Genomic DNA, 21,398 nt, shown 5'->3' with positions numbered 1-21,398 from the left:
ACACAGCAGATTGGTAGTTGTAGAGCGGCCGGCAGTAAACCCATGTTGATCAGCACTCAAATACTGCTTGCAATGGGACAGCAACGGTTCCATAATCACTAGCTCGAATAGCTTCGAAACGGCACTTAACGATGTAATTCCTCGATAGTTATCCACAGCTCGTTTCCTTCCTTTTTTGTGGACGGGAAACATGTGCGCAAATTTCCAGCAAGATGGAAATATGCCACCTGAGAGAGACATTCGGAACAGGCGAAGAAGCGGAATTAACAAGCTAGCAATATGTATCTTCAAAAATACAGATGGAACTCCATCAGGTCCAGGATTGAAGGATGACTTGAGCAGAGTCGCGGCCTTAGAAATCATTTCTGCATTAACATCAATTGCACCCAGCGTTTGATCGTTTACTGGAACGTTCCTGGCAGCCAGGTTAATATGGTCGTCAGTTAGTGTCTCATTAGTGAATACACTGGAAAACTTTTCGGAAAAAAGGTGGCATATATCCTGAACAGTGGCAGCAACTTCTCCGTTGAAATCCATAGACGATGGGAGGCCGGATTCCCTGCGTTGCTCGTTCACGTAGTTCCAAAAGGATTTCGGGTGTAGCTTAAGTTTGCGCTGGATGCCTCGTTGGAAACTTGCAAAGCATCGAGGGGGACGACTCTATCTACGATGCAGGAAATATTGTGTTTTGCTGTGGCTAGCTGCGCGTACACTAAGTAGATAGAAAGAAGATTTTTCACGATTTTGAAGATTTCCTGCAAAAAGATGATGCGCGATGCAAGTAGATGCGAGAAATGAAAGGAGATTTTTCGATGATTTATTAGCTAGTGTGAGATTTTTTGAGCATCTAGAATTGAGATTTAGATGTGTCGCCCCCCTCGCAAAGCATTCACAACTGACTCGCTGGTACATGTGATTCAGCCTCACATAATGTAGTTTCAGAGGAAGCGTGCGATACTTCGTAAATCTTCTCAATGCTGCTCTCTTGATTGACTTCAACCTACGTAGCTCTCTCGTCTGCCAGGGAGGGTGAGACACTTTGTGGTGAGTTCTTTTCGGGACGTGTCTGTCAATGACATATGCAAAGGCATGTGAAAAGGTTTGCGCTGCAGCCTCAACGTCATCTGGATCAAGGATGTTCTCCCATACCATGCTAGACAATGATGCTACGGTGGTCAGCTTTACGGAAGTCATAAAAAACCCTAGCAGTATAGTCGCCGAAATCACGCACGAGTTTGTCCTCAACAGTGACAATTAGAGGAGGGTGATGTGGAACTAGCTTAGTTAGTGCACAAGTAGCCGAGGAAATTGATGGAGCCCTGTCCTGTGTGCTCACGAAGCAGAGGTCCAAACTACGACCATTTTCATTAACTACATGGTTAATTTGAGAAAGCGTCGCTGCGCTGTAGTTGTCGAGAAGGCTAATAGCTCCTGCGTGAAATGTAGAGCTATCAGGATCTGGATACAGGAATCCGCTATGAGATGGACTCCACGAAACGCCTGGCAGATTGAAGTCACCAAAAATGAATATCTCATCAACTGGAGTGGAACTTTCGACAACTGTGAAAACTGACCGACAGTGAGTATCGATGAGTTCATTGTCGTGGACTCGATCAGGTGGAATGTACAGAGCGCATAGAAATAGTGTGCTATCACCCAGATTGATGGCTGTCCAAACCTGCTCCACATTGTTCCATGAATCGTTCTCGATGGCCTTTGCCTCCAACCCGCTACGGACAGCTACAAGGACACCTCCACCAGTAGATTTACGGCTGTTGTTAGGATTCCGATCGCAACGAAAGACCTTGTAGTCAGGACCGAAGACTTGACTAGAAAGCGTTCGATAATCGAGCCACGTTTCGCACAGGACAATAATATCGTAGCAACGATCCGATACAGCTAGGCGGTACTCTTAAACATCAGAATTCATTCCACCGGCGTTTTGGTAGAAGATCACGACGTCCTGCTTGCGGCAAGGAATCGAACGACTGCTCTCCCTGGAAATCACAGATACATCAGGCAATAACTGACCATCATCAACTGACCAATCTGTGTTGATCAATTCTCTTTAGCGACTGTCTCTTTTGTTAATAACTCAGTTGCAAAACCATTCCCTGTTGTATTTGAAGATTTGGAAGCTAGATAGGAACCTCCTTTCCCGCATAAATGCGAACAATTTTTTTTCTTTTCCTATGTTGGGTACATTTTTCCACTGCGACCAGTTATTTGATCTATGCGAACCATTACTTAACCTTACCGAAAATGGTTAAAAATTGTTTATAATCCCTGCTAAACTTTAGCTGAAGTGGTTATGGAACTTTACATGAACGTTTGTGTGACAAAGTTTTAAACTTATGTATTATGGTTTTTTGGAAGTTAACCTTACAAATAATGGGTTGTTAAGAACCATTACCATTCCAAATTCTTGTTTTCTCCTCGGTTTTCTCAATACAATTTTAATGAAAGAATTATTTTGAAACCATTTTATTTATGATTTGAGAACTTAAATTGTAATGGTTATGATAGTCGGTAAGGTTCATAGATCGTTTTGTAACATCGATCAACTTTATGTGGAATATATCGCGAATTGGCTGCCTGTAATTTACTGACTACCAATTTGCGATATATTCCACGTAAAGTTTACCGATAATACAAAACCATTTATGGACCTTACTGGCTACCATAATCATTAGAATTAAAGTTCTCAAACCATAAATCAAATTGTTCCAATATAATTCTTTCACCAAAATTGTATGAAGAAAACAAGAATTTGGAATGGTAATGGTTCTTAACAACCCATTATTTATAAGGTTTACTTACAAATAACCATAATATATAAGGTTAAAACTTTATCACACAAATGTTAATGTAAAGTTCAGTTTCAGTTAAAGTTTAGCAAGAATTATAAACAATTTCTATCCATTTTTGGTAAGGTCAAGTTATGGTTCGCGTTTATGCGGGTTGTCCAACTATGCGGTAAACATAGCACAAAATCTGTTTGCATAGCAGCGACGAGAGCAGTGGTTATCAAAAGAGAAAGTCCATCGATCAAAGTAGATAGTACTTTTTGAAATGTTCACCGAGATATAGTCCTTTTTTTCCCTCGCTATGATAATTTCTAAAGAGCCTAAATTTATAAAGAGGCGACATGTCAAAATTGGAACAATCGATTGCCTGTCAAAGTCATAGGAAAAGTCATTCCAATCGAGCAGAAGACCTGTCAAATGGATAAGATGTCGTCTCTTTATAAATTCAGGCTCTTTAATAATTTCATAGATTGTATTTATGTGTCCCACAAATAAATTTTTGCAATGTGATCAACATATGATATTTATGTGTCGGACACATACTGAATATGTGTATGCATAAAATCCATGTGTGACCACACATACTATTCATTTGACACATAAATTTCATGTGTACTTCTGAGTAGATTCTTTTTATGTGTGGTCACATGAAAATCATGTGAAATTTCACATGGAAATTCTTCAATAAAAATGTGTGGAATATTTTGAGTGCTGCTGAGATCCCTCTTGGAGTTACAGTCCAAATTCGCTGGTTGGGCTTTTAATACTTGGGCTGCTTTTTAGTTGGGCTTCCGTTGGTTGGGCCATGACCCAATTAAAAAGCAACTGGATGTCAAAATCTCATGTCAAATTGGATTTGACAATCGATCATAAATTCTTTTTGGATAAGCATATGCGGTTAGGACTGCGAATCATATGTAATGAATGTTAACGTTTGGTATTTGCTCGAAACATTTGAGTTTCATTTAAAATTCTAGAAGAAAACAAAATCAAAACTTGTGTACTTAATGATTTGCTTTTTCCACTCTGCTTCAAGCAACTTTTTTTTATTATAGTCACTTTAACACTCTTGGGTCATTCGTGACTTGTCCGGGGGTGAGATTTGAACTCGTGACTTTGAAATAGCAATAGAATTTGTCAACAGTACAATATGTTAAAAGGCTAGAAGCTAATGAACAAAAAGTTTGGTTTTATCATAGTAATTTCCTTACAAACTTCAAATGGTTTGTGCCAAGTCAGTTCCTCACTAAATGAGTTCGAATTTTGGGAGGCTAATCAGGACCCAATTTGGAACCGTTTGAGCACTGTGGAGCGAAAATTTCAAATTTTGCATCAGTCTAGTGAACATAGCATCACTCACTTTTGATGGACTTTGAACGAGCGTGTCCATTTCCTCAAGGGTGAACCATTCAATACCTAGCAAAGGGTGGCGATAAGTTTGACGTTTTAATTTTTATTGACTGTCTTGTGAACAGAAAATGTGAAAAGTTTCTGCGAAATCAAAACATTTCCGATATTTCGTGTTAAAGTTCCATTATTTTAATTGAAAATCATATAGCAAATCGTACCAAAAAATGGCCACCTCCCGGGTAAAGACACGTGAATCGAAAACGGGTGAACTTATCGCTTACAGTGAGACAGCAATCCGAAACAATGCATCCGCCGTGGAATACTGTCGAACATCGATGGCTGCTCTGTCCGGAAGCACGGCCGGTGAGTGTAAATTAGGATTAATTTGGCTTTTTCGTAAAGTGGCAATCATCACTACAAATTTCGCTTTGATGTTCTCATTTATCAACTAGGCGTTCTCGGTCTTACCGGAATACTGGGTTTCCTGTTCTACGTGCTAGCCGTTCTCGGTCTCTGGTGTATGCTGCTGCTGAAATCCGGTTCCAACTGGCAAAAATATTTCATCACTCGGAAAAGCCTCCTGACCAACGGGTTCCTCGGTGGACTTTGCACGTACGTACTATTTTGGACATTCCTCTACGGTATGGTTCATGTGTATTAGGGAAAAGAATCGTGGCTATTTATAATCGAAGGGGAGGGTTTAAAATGGGTGTTGTAAAAGCATTGTCGTTCCTGATTCGTGGGGAACGAGGAAAATCCAAAAACCAACGCCGCATTGGCGTAATTTGTTTCATAATAAAGTAAACTGGAATCTACCGGTGCAGGTGTTTGGTAATTGTGCTATAGATTGGAAAGAACAAAAATATCCTTGCATAATCCTGAACAGGCACTTCTTATATGATGAAGGGCAATACGTTTTGCACCTGTGTTTGTTTTTGGTCGTTGGTAATCCCTTTTGATTTCTCTGGTGAGGGGGAAATACAATTGTACGTAAGTCAGTCAAGTCAGTTCAGGCGGCTGAGGGTAGATTATTAAATTTTCGTCATCCTTACTTTTTCACAAGAAGTAAATTTACAGTGTACCAATCAAATGCCCGTACTCCTGCAGGATAGACAACTTTTTGAAACACTATTAGCTAGCTGGATTACTGAAATTTTCTTTTTGGTGATAAACGATTTATTGATTTATCGGTATAGTTTTGAACTTAATTGGTAGAGCCCGTACAAAGTTTGAGCAATTTAATTTAAAATCTCAATTTTAAACTTCTTTCGTAGTGGATGGATTTTTGTGGAATTAACAATGAATACAAATTTAATACATAAATGACCTAAATTTAAAAAAAATTTAGCTCATTGAAGTTGAAGTTCGAAGAACTCCAAAGGATATTTGAGGGAATTTTTAAATACAATACAAGAGATCATGGAAAAAAAAAACAATCCAAGGGCATTATTTGGAAAAATTTCAATATAACAGTATCTCAAAAATTGGTGAATCTCTATCAAATACAACGATACGTAATAAAAGATAAATAAATTTAGAAGTCAGCTTTGATAAAAAAAAAATGTAAGTTCGAACAAGAGAGGTAAAATTGCGGGTTGTGCTTAGTACGACAGACATTAGATCTTAAAACCCTAGTAGTAGCAAATTAGTGTAAGTAAGAAGAAACACACAGTTCCTAGAAGCCATTTAATTACCATAAGCAACTGACAATAATTTGGTTGTTAAATAAAATCTAAAAAAGTTAAGGGTTGTGTCCAAAGCACGACCGTATTGTTGACGTAAAACTACGAGATTGTTGTTGATGTTCCATTCACTAATATATTAATAACAAAATAAATGGTTTAGAAAATGAACTCCAAAATGAACAAATCATTATTCAAATTTTTGAAATTGGGCGGTTATTGAATAAATCCTTAAATTCGGATTACCTTTGGCTGCTTTATTGTTGGCTCGACACACAATCAAACGCGTTCAGCAACGGCCCGCGTCTATTTCGCAGGTTTCCCTGCCTCCTGGTCTTTCACGCGCTTCCGATAATCGCGAAGATATTTAACAGCCATGTGTTGAGACATTTTGAAGATTTTTACAGAATTTCTCAATGAACACTTGTTTCACTTCGAATATGGACTCTATCCAATGCGGAGTGTAAACACTGAAGCACTTACTGTACTTACTTGATACTTGATGGGCTACGAATCGCCAGGTTGATTCAACGCCGAACGAAGTACTCTTCTCCATTGGACTCGGTCCTGAGCCAATCGCTTCCAGTCGCCATGAACGTTTAGCGACCTGATGTCTTCCTCAACTGCAAATAGCCAACGTGTCCGAGGTCTACCCCGGAGTCGACGACCTCTACCGCGTTCTCTGCTGAATATAATATTTGCTTGTCGTTCTTCCGGCATCCGCACTACATGCCCAGCCCACCGTAGTCTGCCGTGTTTTATAAGCTTCACTATATCCGTACCGTTATACACTTGGTACAACTCGTGATTCATGCGACGCCGCCAGATGCCATTCTCCTGTTTACCGCCGAGTATTGTTCGCAGCACCTTACGCTCGAAGACACCAAATGCTCTCCGGTCAGACTCTTTTAACGTCCACGATTCGTGGCCGTAGAGGGCTACCGGAAGTATCAGCGTCTTATACAGAGCGAATTTCGTTTTCGTTTGCAGGCTACGGGACTTCAGCTGGCTACGTAATCCGTAAAAGGCCCTGTTTGCAGCTGCAATACGTCTCTTCACCTCGTGGGTAACATCATTATCGCATGTCACTAGTGTTCCAAGATACACAAATTCTTCCACTACCTCAAATTGTTCACCATCTAACAACACTACACTACCAACACCACTATTGCTCCCACGCTGTCTACCGGCTACCATGTACTTCGTTTTGGTAGAACTTATCGTGAGCCCAATCCTCGCCGTCTCCCTCTTAAAAGGCACAAACGCCTCTTCCACTGCTCTACGGTCAATTCCGATGATATCGATGTCGTCCGCAAAGGCAAGGAGCATGTACGATCGTGTGATGATGGTACCGTTCCTCTGCACACCACCTCTCCTAATCGCTCCTTCAAGAGCAATGTTGAACAGTAAGTTTGAAAGTGCATCACCCTGCTTCAATCCATCTAAGGTCACGAACGAGGTCGAAATCTCATCTGCAACCCTTACACTTGATTTCGATCCATCTAGCGTTGCGCGAATCAGTCTAATTAGTTTCGCCGGAAAACCATGTTCTAGCATAATCTGCCAAAGCTCATTTCTCTTCACTGAATCGTATGCTGCTTTGAAATCAATAAACAGATGGTGAGTCTGCAAGTTGTACTCCCGGAATTTATCAAGGATTTGACGCAGGGTAAACATTTGATCCGTCGTTGATCGGCCCTCACGAAAACCAGCCTGGTATTCACCGACGAAGGACTCCTCAAGCGGTCTCAATCTGTTAAACAGAACGCGTGACAGTATTTTGTACGCCGAATTCAGAAGAGTTATTCCTCGATAATTGGCGCACTCGAGTCTGTGCCCTTTTTTGAATAATGGGCAAATGAGGCCATCCAACCAGCTAGCAGGCAGTTCTTCGTCCTCCCATATCTTGGTGGATTGCTTTATGCAGCTGCTCACTTCCGTGTTTGAAAAGTTCGGCCGGGAGCTCGTCCTTCCCAGCAGCCTTATTGTTTTTCAGCTCACGTATTGCCTTTTTAACCTCGTCTAGCGTTGGAGGCTCCACAGCTTGATCGTCGTCTGCGATGTTTACTCTGTTCCTCGATACTCCCTCACTCTCTCCATTCAACAATGTCTCAAAATGTTCTTTCCACCTGGCAGCCACCATTGTTTTATCTGTCAGCAAATTCGGCGGGAGATGGCGCTGTTTTACTCCGCACACCATTGACAGTCGCGTAGAACCTTCGCATATCGTTCTGTTCCATACTTTCTTGCGCCTCAGCAATCACGCGTTCTTCGTATTGCCTTTTCTTTCTGCGGTGGGTTCGTTTCTCAGCTGCCCTTGCTACCTTGTACCGCTCTCTGTTCAGCCGGGTACCAGACACTAACATCCGGCTTCTGGCAACGTTCTTCTCATCCGTCAACCTCTGGCACTCCTCTCCAAACCAGCCATTACGTGGTCGTCTTTAAGCTGTACCTATCACTTCTTGTGCTGTTGTGTTCACCGCTCCGTGGATTGTGTTCCACAGATTGTTGAGGTCCTCGTTCACGTTGATTTCGCTAATCCGCTCATCAAGCTTCTGGCGGTACTCTGCAGCAACACCTTCTACTGACAAGCGATGGATATTGAAACGCATCGATCTCCGGTTCGTTGAATTCGTAACGGTCGATAGACGCGCCCGAATTGTGCAGACAACAAGATAATGATCTGAGTCAATGTTAGGCCCCCTAAAAGTCCTTACATCAATGACATCTGAGAAGTGCCGGCCATCCACCAACATGTGATCGATCTGGGTGCAAGTTTCGCCATTTGGGTGTCTCCAGGTGTGCTTTCGGATATTCTTGCGTGCAAAGTAGGTGCTACTGATGGCCATACCTCTAGCAGCGGCGAAGTTTATCAGTTTCAGGCCATTATCATTGGTTACTGTATGTAGGCTCTCTGTACCAATGATTGGACGAAAGAAATCTTCCCTCCCGACCTGCGCATTTGCATCTCCGATTACAATCTTCACGTCGTGTTTTGGGCACTCATCATAAGTTTTATCGAGACTGTCATAAAACGCGTCCTTCACGTCATCGGATTTATCGTTGGTTGGCGCATAGATGTTGATCAGGTTGTAGTTGAAGAATTTGCCCCGAATCCTTAATACACAGATGCGGTCGCTTACCGGTCTCCACCGCATAACACGCTTCATCTGCTTCCCGATCACTATGAACCCTACTCCATGTTCTGCCCTATCGCCACCGCTGTGATAGATATGATACTTGAAGGAAGTGTTGGCGATGGGATCCACCGCCCGGAATTCACGTTCTCCGGATCTAGGCCACCGTACTTCCTGAATAGCAGCTACGCTCACATTCACTTTTTGCAGTTCACGAGCCAAAAGGCCCGCTCGTCCAGGTTCATTTAAGGTTCTGACATTCCAAGTACCGAGTTTCCATTCATTGTCCTTATTTCGTTGCCGGGTCGGTTGCCGAAAATTCCGTTCGTTGTTTTCTCTTTCTTCGTTTTTCTGAGTAATGTTGGGGGTTTCAGTATGCTACCTTACCGGGGTCGCGATACCTACATTATGTTGGTGGGGCTGCCACCTTAGGTGTAGCTGACGTGATACAGTATTTCTTATTCAGCCGCTCGCTCCGAGACAGACGCTGTTTGAGCCGCACCTCCATGGTGAACAGACGCTCGAGGGTCGCACCTCCTCACTTTGCTATCACCACGATCCGGATCCATGTTTTTATCGTGGTGACATTGCCCAGGCTACGCTACCAGCATCTTTTGCTGGCGGTCTTTGTCATCGGCTGACCCGTGGAAGCGTGAGGTAGGAACTTGTGAGGACCAGAGCTGTTGGGACAACACTCCTTCCAGTTTGTCGACTCACCATTTGTAGCCCAAGCACTTACTGTACCAATTGGAATATACAGAGAATGCTACAATGCATAATCACGATGGTGTTTCAATATGATGTCTGTGTTTGGGAAACTAGCACACAATGAAATTTTGATTGCCTTTCTTTTTGCACACGCCGGTAAGCTACACAGACTCCTCCCATCATGAGTAGTTTGCTTTCAAATAGCGACACTCTCCCTTTGCGTAGTTTGCCAAAACCTTCAAAACAAAAGGCAATTAGCGAGTTATTAACGAAAGATGAAAAGAATCGATCAAAATCAGTTGCACCCCTGCTTCCAAGTTTGGTTTAGGATTGGGCGATCTTCAGAGTCGATCCAATGAGCTGAACGTTGATTTTTTGGTTTACTAATACCACCATATTTCACGATCTGCTTCACCTCTCTCTGTACCTCATTGCAATCGATCCACTGATTAAATCGGTACCAAAGAATCGATATTTGGTAGATCGATCATATGGTTTTAATTTTAATTGGGTGTTCAGATGCTCGAAATTTTCATACCCGGATTATTACAAAATCTTTGGTTTGTCGGCTGGTGGGCCTGTCAAACTTTTAAATCGATTTATCTCAGTAAATATGGCTCTAATCGCGAAAAGAGGGGTGTTCAGATGCTCGAAATTTTCATACTCGGATTTCTCAGTACATAATATAGGAAAATCTTTTATTTGTCGGCTGGTGGGCCTGTAAAACCTTTAAATCGATTTATCTCCGAAAATATGGGTCTAATCGCGAAAAAAGGGGTGTTCAGATGCTCGAAATTTTCATACCCGGATTTACCAGTATATAGTATTACAAAATCTTTTATTTGTCGGCTGGTGGGCCTGTAAAACCTTTAAATCGATTTATCTCAGTAAATTTGGCTCTAATCGCGAAAAGAGGAGTGTTCAGATGCTCGAAATTTTCATTCTCGGATTTCTCATTTTATAATATTACAAAATCTTTTATTTGTCGGCTGGTGGGCCTGTCAAACCTTTAAATCAATCTATCTCCGTAAATATGGCTCTAATCGCGAAAAGAGGGGTGTTCAGATGCTCGAAATTTTCATACCCGGATTATTACAAAATCTTTGGTTTGTCGGCTGGTGGGCCTGTCAAACCTTTAAATCGATTTATCTCAGTAAATATGGCTCTAATCGCGAAAAGAGGGGTGTTCAGATGCTCGAAATTTTCATACTCGGATTTCTCAGTATATAATATGGAGAAGTTTTAGAATCGAGAAAGAAAACATGATTCATCATGTTTGCAAAATTGGCGTGGTTTGATTGTTTCTCCCGGACCAGAAATTTGTGGCATCGCGAGTGAAAATTTTAATTTCTGTTTATTTACGCGGTGATGAGAAGTGCGCTGATCTATTGGAAGGGTTTTGAGATGTGCATTGCTTTTGTGCACGGAGTGACTTGAAAAAGAAAAGTGAAGAAAAGTGATATTTGGTTGTTGTGTGGTTGGAGTGGAGGGAAAAAAAATATGCGTGGAAGCATCGGGAATGCGCTCCCGGGTGAAGTGATTTGGTGAGTACGTTCCAGTTGAAGATTGTTGACAAGTGTATTTGTGGTGATGCAAATTATGGTTTAGATGACGCATGGCTTCAAACATTTTGTGTATCCAAATAAAACATATTACATACTAAATACGCACAGGGCATCGTCTGCTGACCATTGCCGCGGGTATATCGTGGGAGTCCCAGGTACCCGGTTCAAGCTTTAGTTGGCGGCGGTGGCTCTTCTTGACCTTCTACCCCCTGAGTAGTTAGTGTGAATAAGGGCGTCTATGTGATGTTTTGCTGTACCTGTTGTGGACATCTAGTGCATCCTGTTCCCTTAACTTGTTGAGGACACCCTGTCTTGCCTCAAAAGTTACCCTTTTTGAAGTACTAGTCTTCACAACATAAAGGGCACCATTACGGAGCATGAGATTTGATCAAATTATTCGCAGTTCTACTTGTCCAACGCCCCCGGCTGGGTGAGGGATAGAGGATGACACACACACACACACTCGGATTTCTCAGTATATAATATAGGAAAATCTTTTATTTGTCGGCTGGTGGACCTGTCAAACCTCTAAATCGATTTATCTCCATAAATATGGCTCTAATCGCGAAAAGAGGGGTGTTCAGATGCTCGAAATTTTCATACTCGGATTTCTCAGTACATAATATAGGAAAATCTTTTATTTGTCGGCTGGTGGGCCTGTCAAACCTTTAAATCGATTTATCTCCGAAAATATGGGTCTAATCGCGAAAAAAGGGGTGTTCAGATGCTCGAAATTTTCATACCCGGATTTACCAGTATATAGTATTACAAAATCTTTTATTTGTCGGCTGGTGGGCCTGTCAAACCTTAAAATCGATTTATCTCTGTAAATATGGCTCTAATCGCGACAAGAGGGGTGTTCAGATGCTCGAAATTTTCATACTCGGATTTCCTATTTTATAATATTACAAAAGCTATTATTTGTCGGCTGGTGGGCCTGTCAAACGTTTAAATCGATTTATCTCCGTAAATATGGCTCTATGGGGTGTTCATATGCTCGAAATTTTCATACCCGGATTTCCCAGTATATAAAAATACAGAATCTTTTATTTGGCGGCTGGTGGGCCTGTCAAACCTTAAAATCGATTTATCTCTGTAAATATGGCTCTAATCGCGACAAGAGGGGTGTTCAGATGCTCGAAATTTTCATACCCGGATTGCTCAGTATAACACATTAAAAAATCTTTTATTTGTCGGCTGGTGGGCCTGTCAAACCTTTAAATCGATTTATCTCCGTAAATATGGCTCTTATCGCGAAAAGAGGGGTGTTCAGATGCTCGAAATTTTTATACCCGGATTGCTCAGTATAACACATTAAAAAATCTTTTATTTGTTGGTTGGGGGGCCTGTCAAACCTTTAAATCGATTTATCTCCGTAAATATGGCTCTAATCGCGAAAAGAGGGGTGTTCAGATGCTCGTAATTTTCATACCCGGATTTTCCAGTATATAAAGATAAAGAATCTTTTATTTGTCGGCTGGTGGGCCTGTCAAACCTTTAAATCGATTTATCTCCGTAAATATGGCTCTAATCGCGAAAAGAGGGGTGTTCAGATGCTCGAAATTTTCATACCCGGATTTGCCAGTATATAAAGATACAGAATCTTTTATTTGTCGGCTGGTGGGCCTGTCAAACCTTTAAATCGATTTATCTCCGTAAATATGGCTCTAATCGCGAAAAGAGGGGTGTTCAGATGCTCGAAATTTTGATAACCGGATTTCCCATTCGATAATATTACAAAATCTTTTATTTGTCGGCTGGTGGGCCTGCCAAACCTTTAAATCGATTTATCTCCGTAAATATGACTCTAATCGCAAAAAGAGGGGTGTTCAGACGCTCGAAATTTTCATACTAGGATTTCTCAGTATATAATATTACAAAATCTTTTATTTGTCAGCTGGTGGGCCTGCCAAACCTTTAAATCGATTTATCTCCGTAAATATGACTTTAATCGCGAAAAGAGGGGTGTTCAGATGCTCGAATTTTCCATACCCTGATTTCCCAGTATATCTTTAGAAGCCGTGAGGTTGCAAAGAGAAAGTCGACGAAAAGAATATGTCAATGTTACTTAGGACCTAATGCAATGTTCAGCTTGTATTGGCCTCTTTCGAGGTTGTTTCTACGTTAAACAAATAAGCACGTAAGCACGTTTTTGAAATAATGAGGCCTAAATAAGCTTGGTTGTTTTTAATATTAAAGGACTTGTATTCATTTCATCATACCGGGATTGTAAAAAATTGCTTCGATTTGACAGCTCAAAATTGGTAGATTAAGAAGTCCGTCTTAGCATCACCCAGGTCTTAATCACTGTCGTTCTTCAACTTAGTCATGTTGATATATTTAGCTATTGATTTTATTACAACGTAAACTCGAACTTTAAAATGAAATAAATTAATTGAAAATTAATAAGAAAGATGGTAAACACATCACTTTGTCAGTTCTGGTTAGTAAAAAATTAATATGTTTCCAATATCCTTCCGAAAGCCTCACACGTTTCATATCGTTGACGATCTGTATTAAATTACAATGATTTCAATCAAATTATCTTGTCATCCTAATCGTCTCCGTTCGACCGTCGTCCGCGCTGCCGGATTCATGGATATTATTTACATTTCCCATCGGAAAAGGATAGCTGCTTCTTCCATATTCCAAGTGGGTACCTATCATCATTACAACCTGACGAACGCATCCTTCCTGTTTCTCGGCGATAATCAGTGTAATTTTCCCGGGTCGACAACACGTGCTTAACTTTCATAAAGCTATTAAAGAAGGCGATAAGATTGTCGATTGCCCGTCCCACCCCACCTAGGAACCAGCAAAATACGCAACAATAACAAAACATCCACCAATTCAAGCTGTGTGATGTGTGATGATTGATTAAATTGTAGCATATATCCCTGTACGAATAGATAGCTGAATACAACACAAGTTACGCAGCGAAACCGCAAATAATATAGACTCTACGAGGAGAGGGATGATTAAAATCCCAGTCAGCGTGACGACGATGCGATGGAAGGGGATGGGATGAGATGCGATGATGTTGAAAGGAGATTAGCTACCGCAATCATGCGTTTTATATGTGGCCAATGTGGGAAGGACAGGGAGGGAGTGAAAGGAAACCGAAATATGCTAGCTATTAATTGTGTGTAAATTTATACCTTTCGAACTGCGTACAGCGGAACGGCGACTGTGTAAACAAAAGATGGACAAAGATAACAATTTTCGACAGGCAGGTCGTCGTAACACTAAAGGGTGATTTACGATTGATCCCGTTTCACTGGATGAGTTTTACAAAATTGCAGGTATTTTCTAGTGAGCCTCATAGTATAGAAGATTTCACAGTGTAGTTCGTAAAGCATAGTTCAGTTATAAATAGATCAACAGCTCAGGAATTGTGTGTATTCCAGATTTATAATTAACAAATTTAAGAGCTGGTTTCATTCAAAAGCTAAAAAACAACGCTTTTGAAAGAGACCAGCCTAAGGCTTTGACTTTGTGTTTTGATCACCTTCATCCCCTTTCATAATTGCTCATAATGTCTCAATAGGCCTGACTTGGAAACAATTGGGTAGGCTTGATTGTATAACATTTACCCGAAAATTATTGAGAATAAATTTGCTGCAATTAAATTTGTCAGGAAACCATCACCCTAGAAATGATGACACTCTATAGCCATACGGACGTTTTTCGTACAGATGGTTACCATAAGGGACATTAGCCATAAAGTTAATTTCCAATATGGATGTTAGTCATGAGTCTGTAAATTCATATATGAATTGTCTGTTTGCATTGGCGTAGCTAATGGTGCCAAGGGGACCAGGCCCCATCCAGAATTATCTAGCCCTCCCCCAGGAATTTTGGGTGTTTTTTTTTTATACACCGGTATTTTGTCAATTTGATTTTTGTGATTTTTTTTTATGAATTGACAAATTATGTATCTTGACGAAGTTATTTTTAACGGATTATTTTGTATGGATAGCTGTTATAACGACTTTTTAATAATTATTGTAGCACTGCAAAAACTTTTTTGTTCGCCACGATGGTGATGATGGATTTTTGATATATGATTTAATAGTAGTAGTAAAAAAAATAGTAGTCTACAAAGGTTTGAGCCTCGCGCGCGTATTACGGATATAGAGGACTGAATTTAACATTTGATAAAAAAAAAAAATGCAATTTTGAAGCTTATTTGGAAGATACCTTGAGTTAGTAGTAAGTTTTCTGGCAAATGTTGGGGGTTCGTGAGCATTCCTGACATTGCTGAAAATTATGATAGCATCAGATTGCGGGGTTACTAGTGTAATAGGATGCTTTGTTGATTGTTCATTAAATCTTGATTGCTTGTAATGCTTATGAATATTTTAGGTGGACAAAAAGGCGAACTAAGAGGTGGACGCCTGAGCTTTTCCACATTTATATCGCTGTGAAGCAACTGTTAACTCTAGAGGGAATTTATATCTGTAACTGAAACCAGTTCGATTTTGTTTGCCAACCTGGTTAAAATGTCATATTTAATTATCTTAAAGATAAATCGTCCAGCTCAAACCTTTATAGGGGTAAGAGGTGGGACCAACATCATCATCATCATCAAGCAGTTTCGAGGTTTTTGACGTAGAACTACGTCTTTGTCGACTATAGTGGGGTGCAAATCAAAAAATATGTGTGGTGAAGTAGTGTTGGGTTTTGAACACCGACAAACCGACATGAAGCTGAAACTTAACTCTTGATCGAGAATCCATAACGGCCGATTCAAATGTACAGCGATCCCATCAGTCAAAACCATAGAAATGTATTATCTAGAAAAAAATAATTTGTCCTAAATAGATTAGACACGAACCAACTCATAAATTTTTAGGTGTGTTCGTGGCTAGGATAAATAATTTCCGCGAACACGGCGACAGATGTCAGTTTTGAGCGTTGATCACAAATTTCTTTGTAATTTGTATGATCATTCACTTTCACATTCACTTTGTCATTTATAGATGAAATTAAAATCCAAATACGTCAATCGATAGGATATTACTTAACGAATCTAAAATAAATACTTTTCCAAATTTTAATCAAAATTTTTTTGAAAAATGCACAAATGCTAATTTTATCACTGTTTTCATGAACTAAACGTTTTCCCCAAACCCAGTCATCACAAACGAATACCAATTGGTTGCACATCATTCTGCTTGAACCTGAAATGATATAAAACAGCGCTGCTGTCGTGTCTCTGCTCATTACCACTTCGGACGGTGTGGCACTTGGTCCTGCAGCAAAGCAAAGTAGAAAGTATGTATTGTGCAGAATATGTAAAAAAGGAGGGACTTCGGATGTTAACCTAAATGCATATATGGTGCAAAATAGATAGAGAAGCTGGTTCTACGTCATACTGCGGTCCACTATCAGATATCAGGCGGTCAAAAATCAAAAAATCGACTTTCACTAATCCTTATTTCGTTATTTTTGGTCGATAGTAAACATTTCAACTAAGAGAATCTGAAAGTTTCAAGCTTCTAGCAGTTTTAGTTTCCAAGATATCGGATGTCGAAGTCAAAAAAGAGTAAGAAAAGTACAAATTTTGCCGCAAAAATACACTACCACTCAAATAAAATTTCATCCACTATTTATCATATAACTACCACATCATTGCACATCGTTGGAAAGGTAATTTAATAAGCTTTCCGAAAATGAAATCCATTTGGACATTTGATGGAGACAAAAAAATTTAAAAATAAAAATATTGAAAATTAATGAAAATTTAACTTTATTGATAACAAACTTTCGAGTCTCGCACATTTCCAGGCTAATTCTCAGCTCTGGATGAAGTTTTGAGTGTACTCTAACAAGTACTGAAGAGTTTGCCTGCCCCAACCTGCCCCATTGGAAATATAAGCGATTTGAAAATTTTCAGTTATTATGGGAGATTTCAAATTGTCCAAGAGCCGGCTTGGAAACAAACTTTTTCAACAATTATTTTGCAACTTTTGGAGTTATATTCGGTTGGTATAGTCGAAATATATTGTTAAAGAACATTTTCTGATATTTCATGACCAACTTTTAAAAAGGGCTTAAGCTTTTGTACAAAAATAAATCATCATTATCATAAAGTTCACTGTTGGATGAACGTAAAACTACATTCGTTTATGCTTGATTCTAAAGTAAGTACCTGGGTTATGACGATTATAGAAGCATATGCGTAAGTATGTACCTACGCATATGCGCGGATGAGTTTAATTTATACCAAAGTCTGTACTTAACCTACTGTAGTGTCAATTTGAAGCCAATAGTGTATTTTGTGTAGCTTTTATTTAAACTACTACAGTGTAATTCAAATTTACGGTTGAGACCAAGTGTGAGCATGGATAATAGAACCATTATTAATCTATTAGACGCAAAATTAAGCCATAGTGACAATGTTAACAGAGCCATTGAATTCATTTGTGAAAATTCTAACATCTCGGTGGAAAAACGTAAACGTCTCGATGAAAAGATCCATAAAATCGTTACTAAATACATCAACAAATGGCATGAAGCTAATCGCACGAAAGATTAGCAATTTGAGTCGTATTTTCGGAATTGGCTTGATGGAGAATTTGCAAGACGGACCGCTTATAATCGAAAGGATTTCAATTTAGTTAAAGTTATTGGGCATATTTTAAAAAATCAAAAAAGCTCTAAAACCATGCTGGCTCAACTAACTGATCAACGAGGAATGATGTCACCAGACGAGGCTTTTAGTGTACCTATCGAGGCTGGATTGAGTAGATTTCAATACGAAGTAATACATAGTGAATCACCTTCAAGATTTCCACCTTACTATGTGATCGGAGCAGTGAAAAAAATATGCGCCCCTCCTAGTGAATTCATCGAAGAAAGTGCATTGAAAATAAGAGTGAAACTCCAGGCGCTGATGGAAAACACAGTGAAACGAATCGTCCAAATAATTGATGCAGAGCTCAACGAGTATATGGATAGCAACGATCTAGTTGCTACGGAACTGGTTCTTCTATGTAGCTGGGGTATGGACGGATAAACTGGATATTCGCAATATCATCAAGTGCTACCAGAAGGATGTCAGGACGATTCAGATGTATTTTCGTCCACTTTAACACCAATTCAGTTGTTCATGTACAATGATCGAAAGGAAATTATGTGGTTTAATCCCATGCCTCAAAGTATTCGATTTTGTAGGCCATTCATCCTTGAATTCATTAAAGAGAGTAAAGAAGTTATTCTGGCTACAAAACAGGATGTAGAAAAAGAAATGAGTGAACTAACGTGAACTCTCAAACGACATGTTTATACTTGTTGATTTTGATTTTATCCTCAGTATGATAGACGGAAAAGTCTTAACTTATATCACTGGAAATTCGTCGATGCAGAATTGTCCAATATGTGGGGCAACACCAAATGTAATGAATGATGCAGAGAAATTCGAGGAAGGATTTATATCAAACGAAGAAGCCTTGCATTACGGCATATCTCCACTTCATGCTTGGATAAGATTTTTCGAATGCCTTTTGCATATTGCATACAGAATGGATATCAAAAAATGGAAGGTAACGAAACCGTCCAAAGAACTATATGAGCAAAGAAAAAAACATGTGACGACACAGCTTTACGAAAAATTTGGAGTAAGAGTAGATCAACCACGATCGGTTGGAGCAGGTACCAGTACTACAAGAAACGTTTGTCGAAGAGCATTTGGAAATCCCAAGCTTTTAAGGTCCGTGCTGAACATTGATGAAGAGTTAATTTTCAGATTCCGGAATATATTAATTGCTATTAACTGCCAAGAGCCAATAAACCCGGAAAAATTTGATGCATATTGCAAGGAAACATATAGGCTCTATCTTAAATTGTATGATTGGTACAAAATTCCTGCAACCGTGCATAAAGTTCTCGCTCATACCGGAGAAATAATCATACATTCACCAGCACCACTTGGTTCATTAGCGGAAGAGGCAGCAGAAAGTAAACATAAACAATTGAAAAAATATCGAACCCATCATGCAAGAAAACGATCAAGAGTAGAAAATTTACATGATGTCTTTATTCGTGCCATTAATGAATCGGACCCACTGATCACTTCCATTTGGATGGCAAAAAGACGACAGAAAAAAGTATCCCTGGATTATCCCGACATCGTGAAAAGTTTCATGATATTTGAAAATTCTGTAAGTGATTCAGTAGTCGATACTAATAACTTCAATGCCTTGGAGGAACTTATGAAAGCAGTCGATGAGATTGAAGAAGAATTTGTTCATGATGATATTGTAACAGAGGAATAAAAAGAAATTCGTTGAAACATATTTGATTTTGATGATTGTATCATGGCTTTTTGTATTTTTTTTGACGTAGAACTACGTCTTTGTCGAATATACTGGGGTGCAAATCAAAAAATATGTGTGGTGAAGGAGTGTTAGGTTTTGAACGCTTGTAACTTTGTCATTTATAGATGAAATTTAAATCCAAATACGCCAATCGATAGGATATTACATTACGAACCGGCTGAAATAAATATTTTTCCAATTTTTCAGTAATTAAACTTTTGAAAATGTACAAATGATAATTTTATCACTGTTTTCATGAAATAAGCCTTTTTCCCAAACCCAGTCATCATAAACGAATACCACTTGGTTGCACATCATTCTGCTTGAACCTGAAAAGATATAAATCAGCGCTGCTCTCCTGCGTCTGGTCATTACCGCTTCGGACGGCGTGGCACTAGGTCCTGCAGCAAGCCAAGCCAAGTCAGTGGCTAAAGGTGGATCACGGCGTGACCACAATGAAGAATGCGACGCAATGAGCAATGAGGAAAAGCAACAACAACCTCCCCTCCCTAACAATAACCCGAAAAAGACATGGACTTTGACGATCACTTTTTTTTCCGGGAAATAAATTAGTAAACCAACCACAATTATTAGTAAAAACAGAAGTTTTTCCCTTAGTTTCTTTCCGCACCAAAATTTTCAAATTTGAGAAAGAAAATTGCTTGAAAGACATATTTGATGATATTATGTTGGTGAATTACACACAACTGACTGTAAAACATATCTGGTACCTCTATTCATGAAATTATATTAACATCCAAAGTCCATCCTTTTTTCGATATTCTGCACAAAAGAAACGTTCTGCCTCGCCCCCATTCATAATCAAATGGCGGGAAATTTTGTCAGTTTCGGGGTTTAGAAAGTATGTTTTGTGCAGAATATGTAAAAAAAGGAGGGACTTCCGTTGTATTTTTCTGAAAAATATGTAAAAAAGGAGGGACGTCGGATGTTAACCTAAATGCATATATTACACAGATAAAAATTCTGAATTTTAATTGTGATGTAAACATTCATTCGCGTAGACTTGTATTTCATTTCACGCAACCGAGCAACTTGCAAACAATGTATGTATACAATATTTGCTACATTGCATGAAATGTGTCAGAACTTTACATGATACATAATGTAAACGTATATGATATGTGACGCTCCATTTATGTGCATCATATTGAACAGAAAATTACACTACTTTTTCGGACTGTGTATGCATCATAGATAGACATAGATCGATAGGTTCTACGTCATACTGCGGTCGTGTCTAGGACACAACACTTTATTTTTTACAGAAGATTTGTTGAAAAAAATAAACATGTTTCCAAAAAAAAAGGTTTTTTTTTTATTTTTTACGGTGTTTCCCCCAATAAAACCATGGTAGGTTGTCTTTTTAAAATAGATTTTATTCTCTAAAAACACCGTAACACTAACTGTTATAAAATCGTAAAAATTAAATTTTAATTAATCAAAAGTTAGGCCCTTTTCAAAAGTTGGTCGTGAAAATGTTGAAAAGTGATAACGCACACCTTATATTGATGAAACAAAGTAAGAATAATAACAGAAATTTACTTTTCATAATGTAATATACTAAAAGAAACAATGTCGAGAATTTATAGTTAATCGGTAGCATGCACTAAGGCAAAAGAACGTAAGAATTCCATAAGAATCACTTATGGTTTTTAGTCACAAGAAATCGGTATGAATTTCATAGATTTGCCTTATGAAAAATAATGTCGACAAAAACAAATAAAACTGAGCAAACTGGAACCGAACCATGGACTTTGGGATTAAGGGTCCTGCATCTGGACCACTCGTCTGTCAACGCTTGGGAAAA

At 39.3% G+C, this 21,398-nt stretch overlaps 1 protein-coding gene across 1 annotated transcript; it reads left to right on the top strand.

The window, feature by feature from the left end:
- Nucleotides 1-4,292: 4,292 nt before the first annotated feature.
- On the top strand, nucleotides 4,293-4,936 carry EMC6 (ER membrane protein complex subunit 6). The gene is made up of 2 exons (XM_065239676.1): nucleotides 4,293-4,520; nucleotides 4,610-4,936. The coding sequence occupies exons 1-2, from the start codon at nucleotides 4,382-4,384 to the stop codon at nucleotides 4,816-4,818; spliced, it is 348 nt and encodes a 115-aa protein (XP_065095748.1). The 5' UTR covers nucleotides 4,293-4,381; the 3' UTR covers nucleotides 4,819-4,936.
- Nucleotides 4,937-21,398: the final 16,462 nt, after the last annotated feature.

This window comes from Ochlerotatus camptorhynchus, unplaced genomic scaffold (assembly GCF_037179485.1).
Source record: "Ochlerotatus camptorhynchus isolate MF236.1 unplaced genomic scaffold, CSIRO-AGI_Acam_v1.1 ptg000062l, whole genome shotgun sequence".
NCBI lineage: Eukaryota > Metazoa > Arthropoda > Insecta > Diptera > Culicidae > Ochlerotatus > Ochlerotatus camptorhynchus.
The sequence above is the reverse complement of the archived record's forward strand: the minus strand, read 5'-3'. Positions and strand labels throughout refer to the sequence as shown.

Excerpts from the sequence above, each read along its gene's own strand:
- EMC6 (XM_065239676.1), top strand. The coding sequence starts at position 4,382 with ATGGCCACCTCCCGGGTAAAGACACGTGAATCGAAAACGGGTGAACTT. Across the intron at positions 4,521-4,609 it reads TCTGTCCGGAAGCACGGCCG|GCGTTCTCGGTCTTACCGGA; the intron begins GTGAGTGTAAAT and ends TTTATCAACTAG.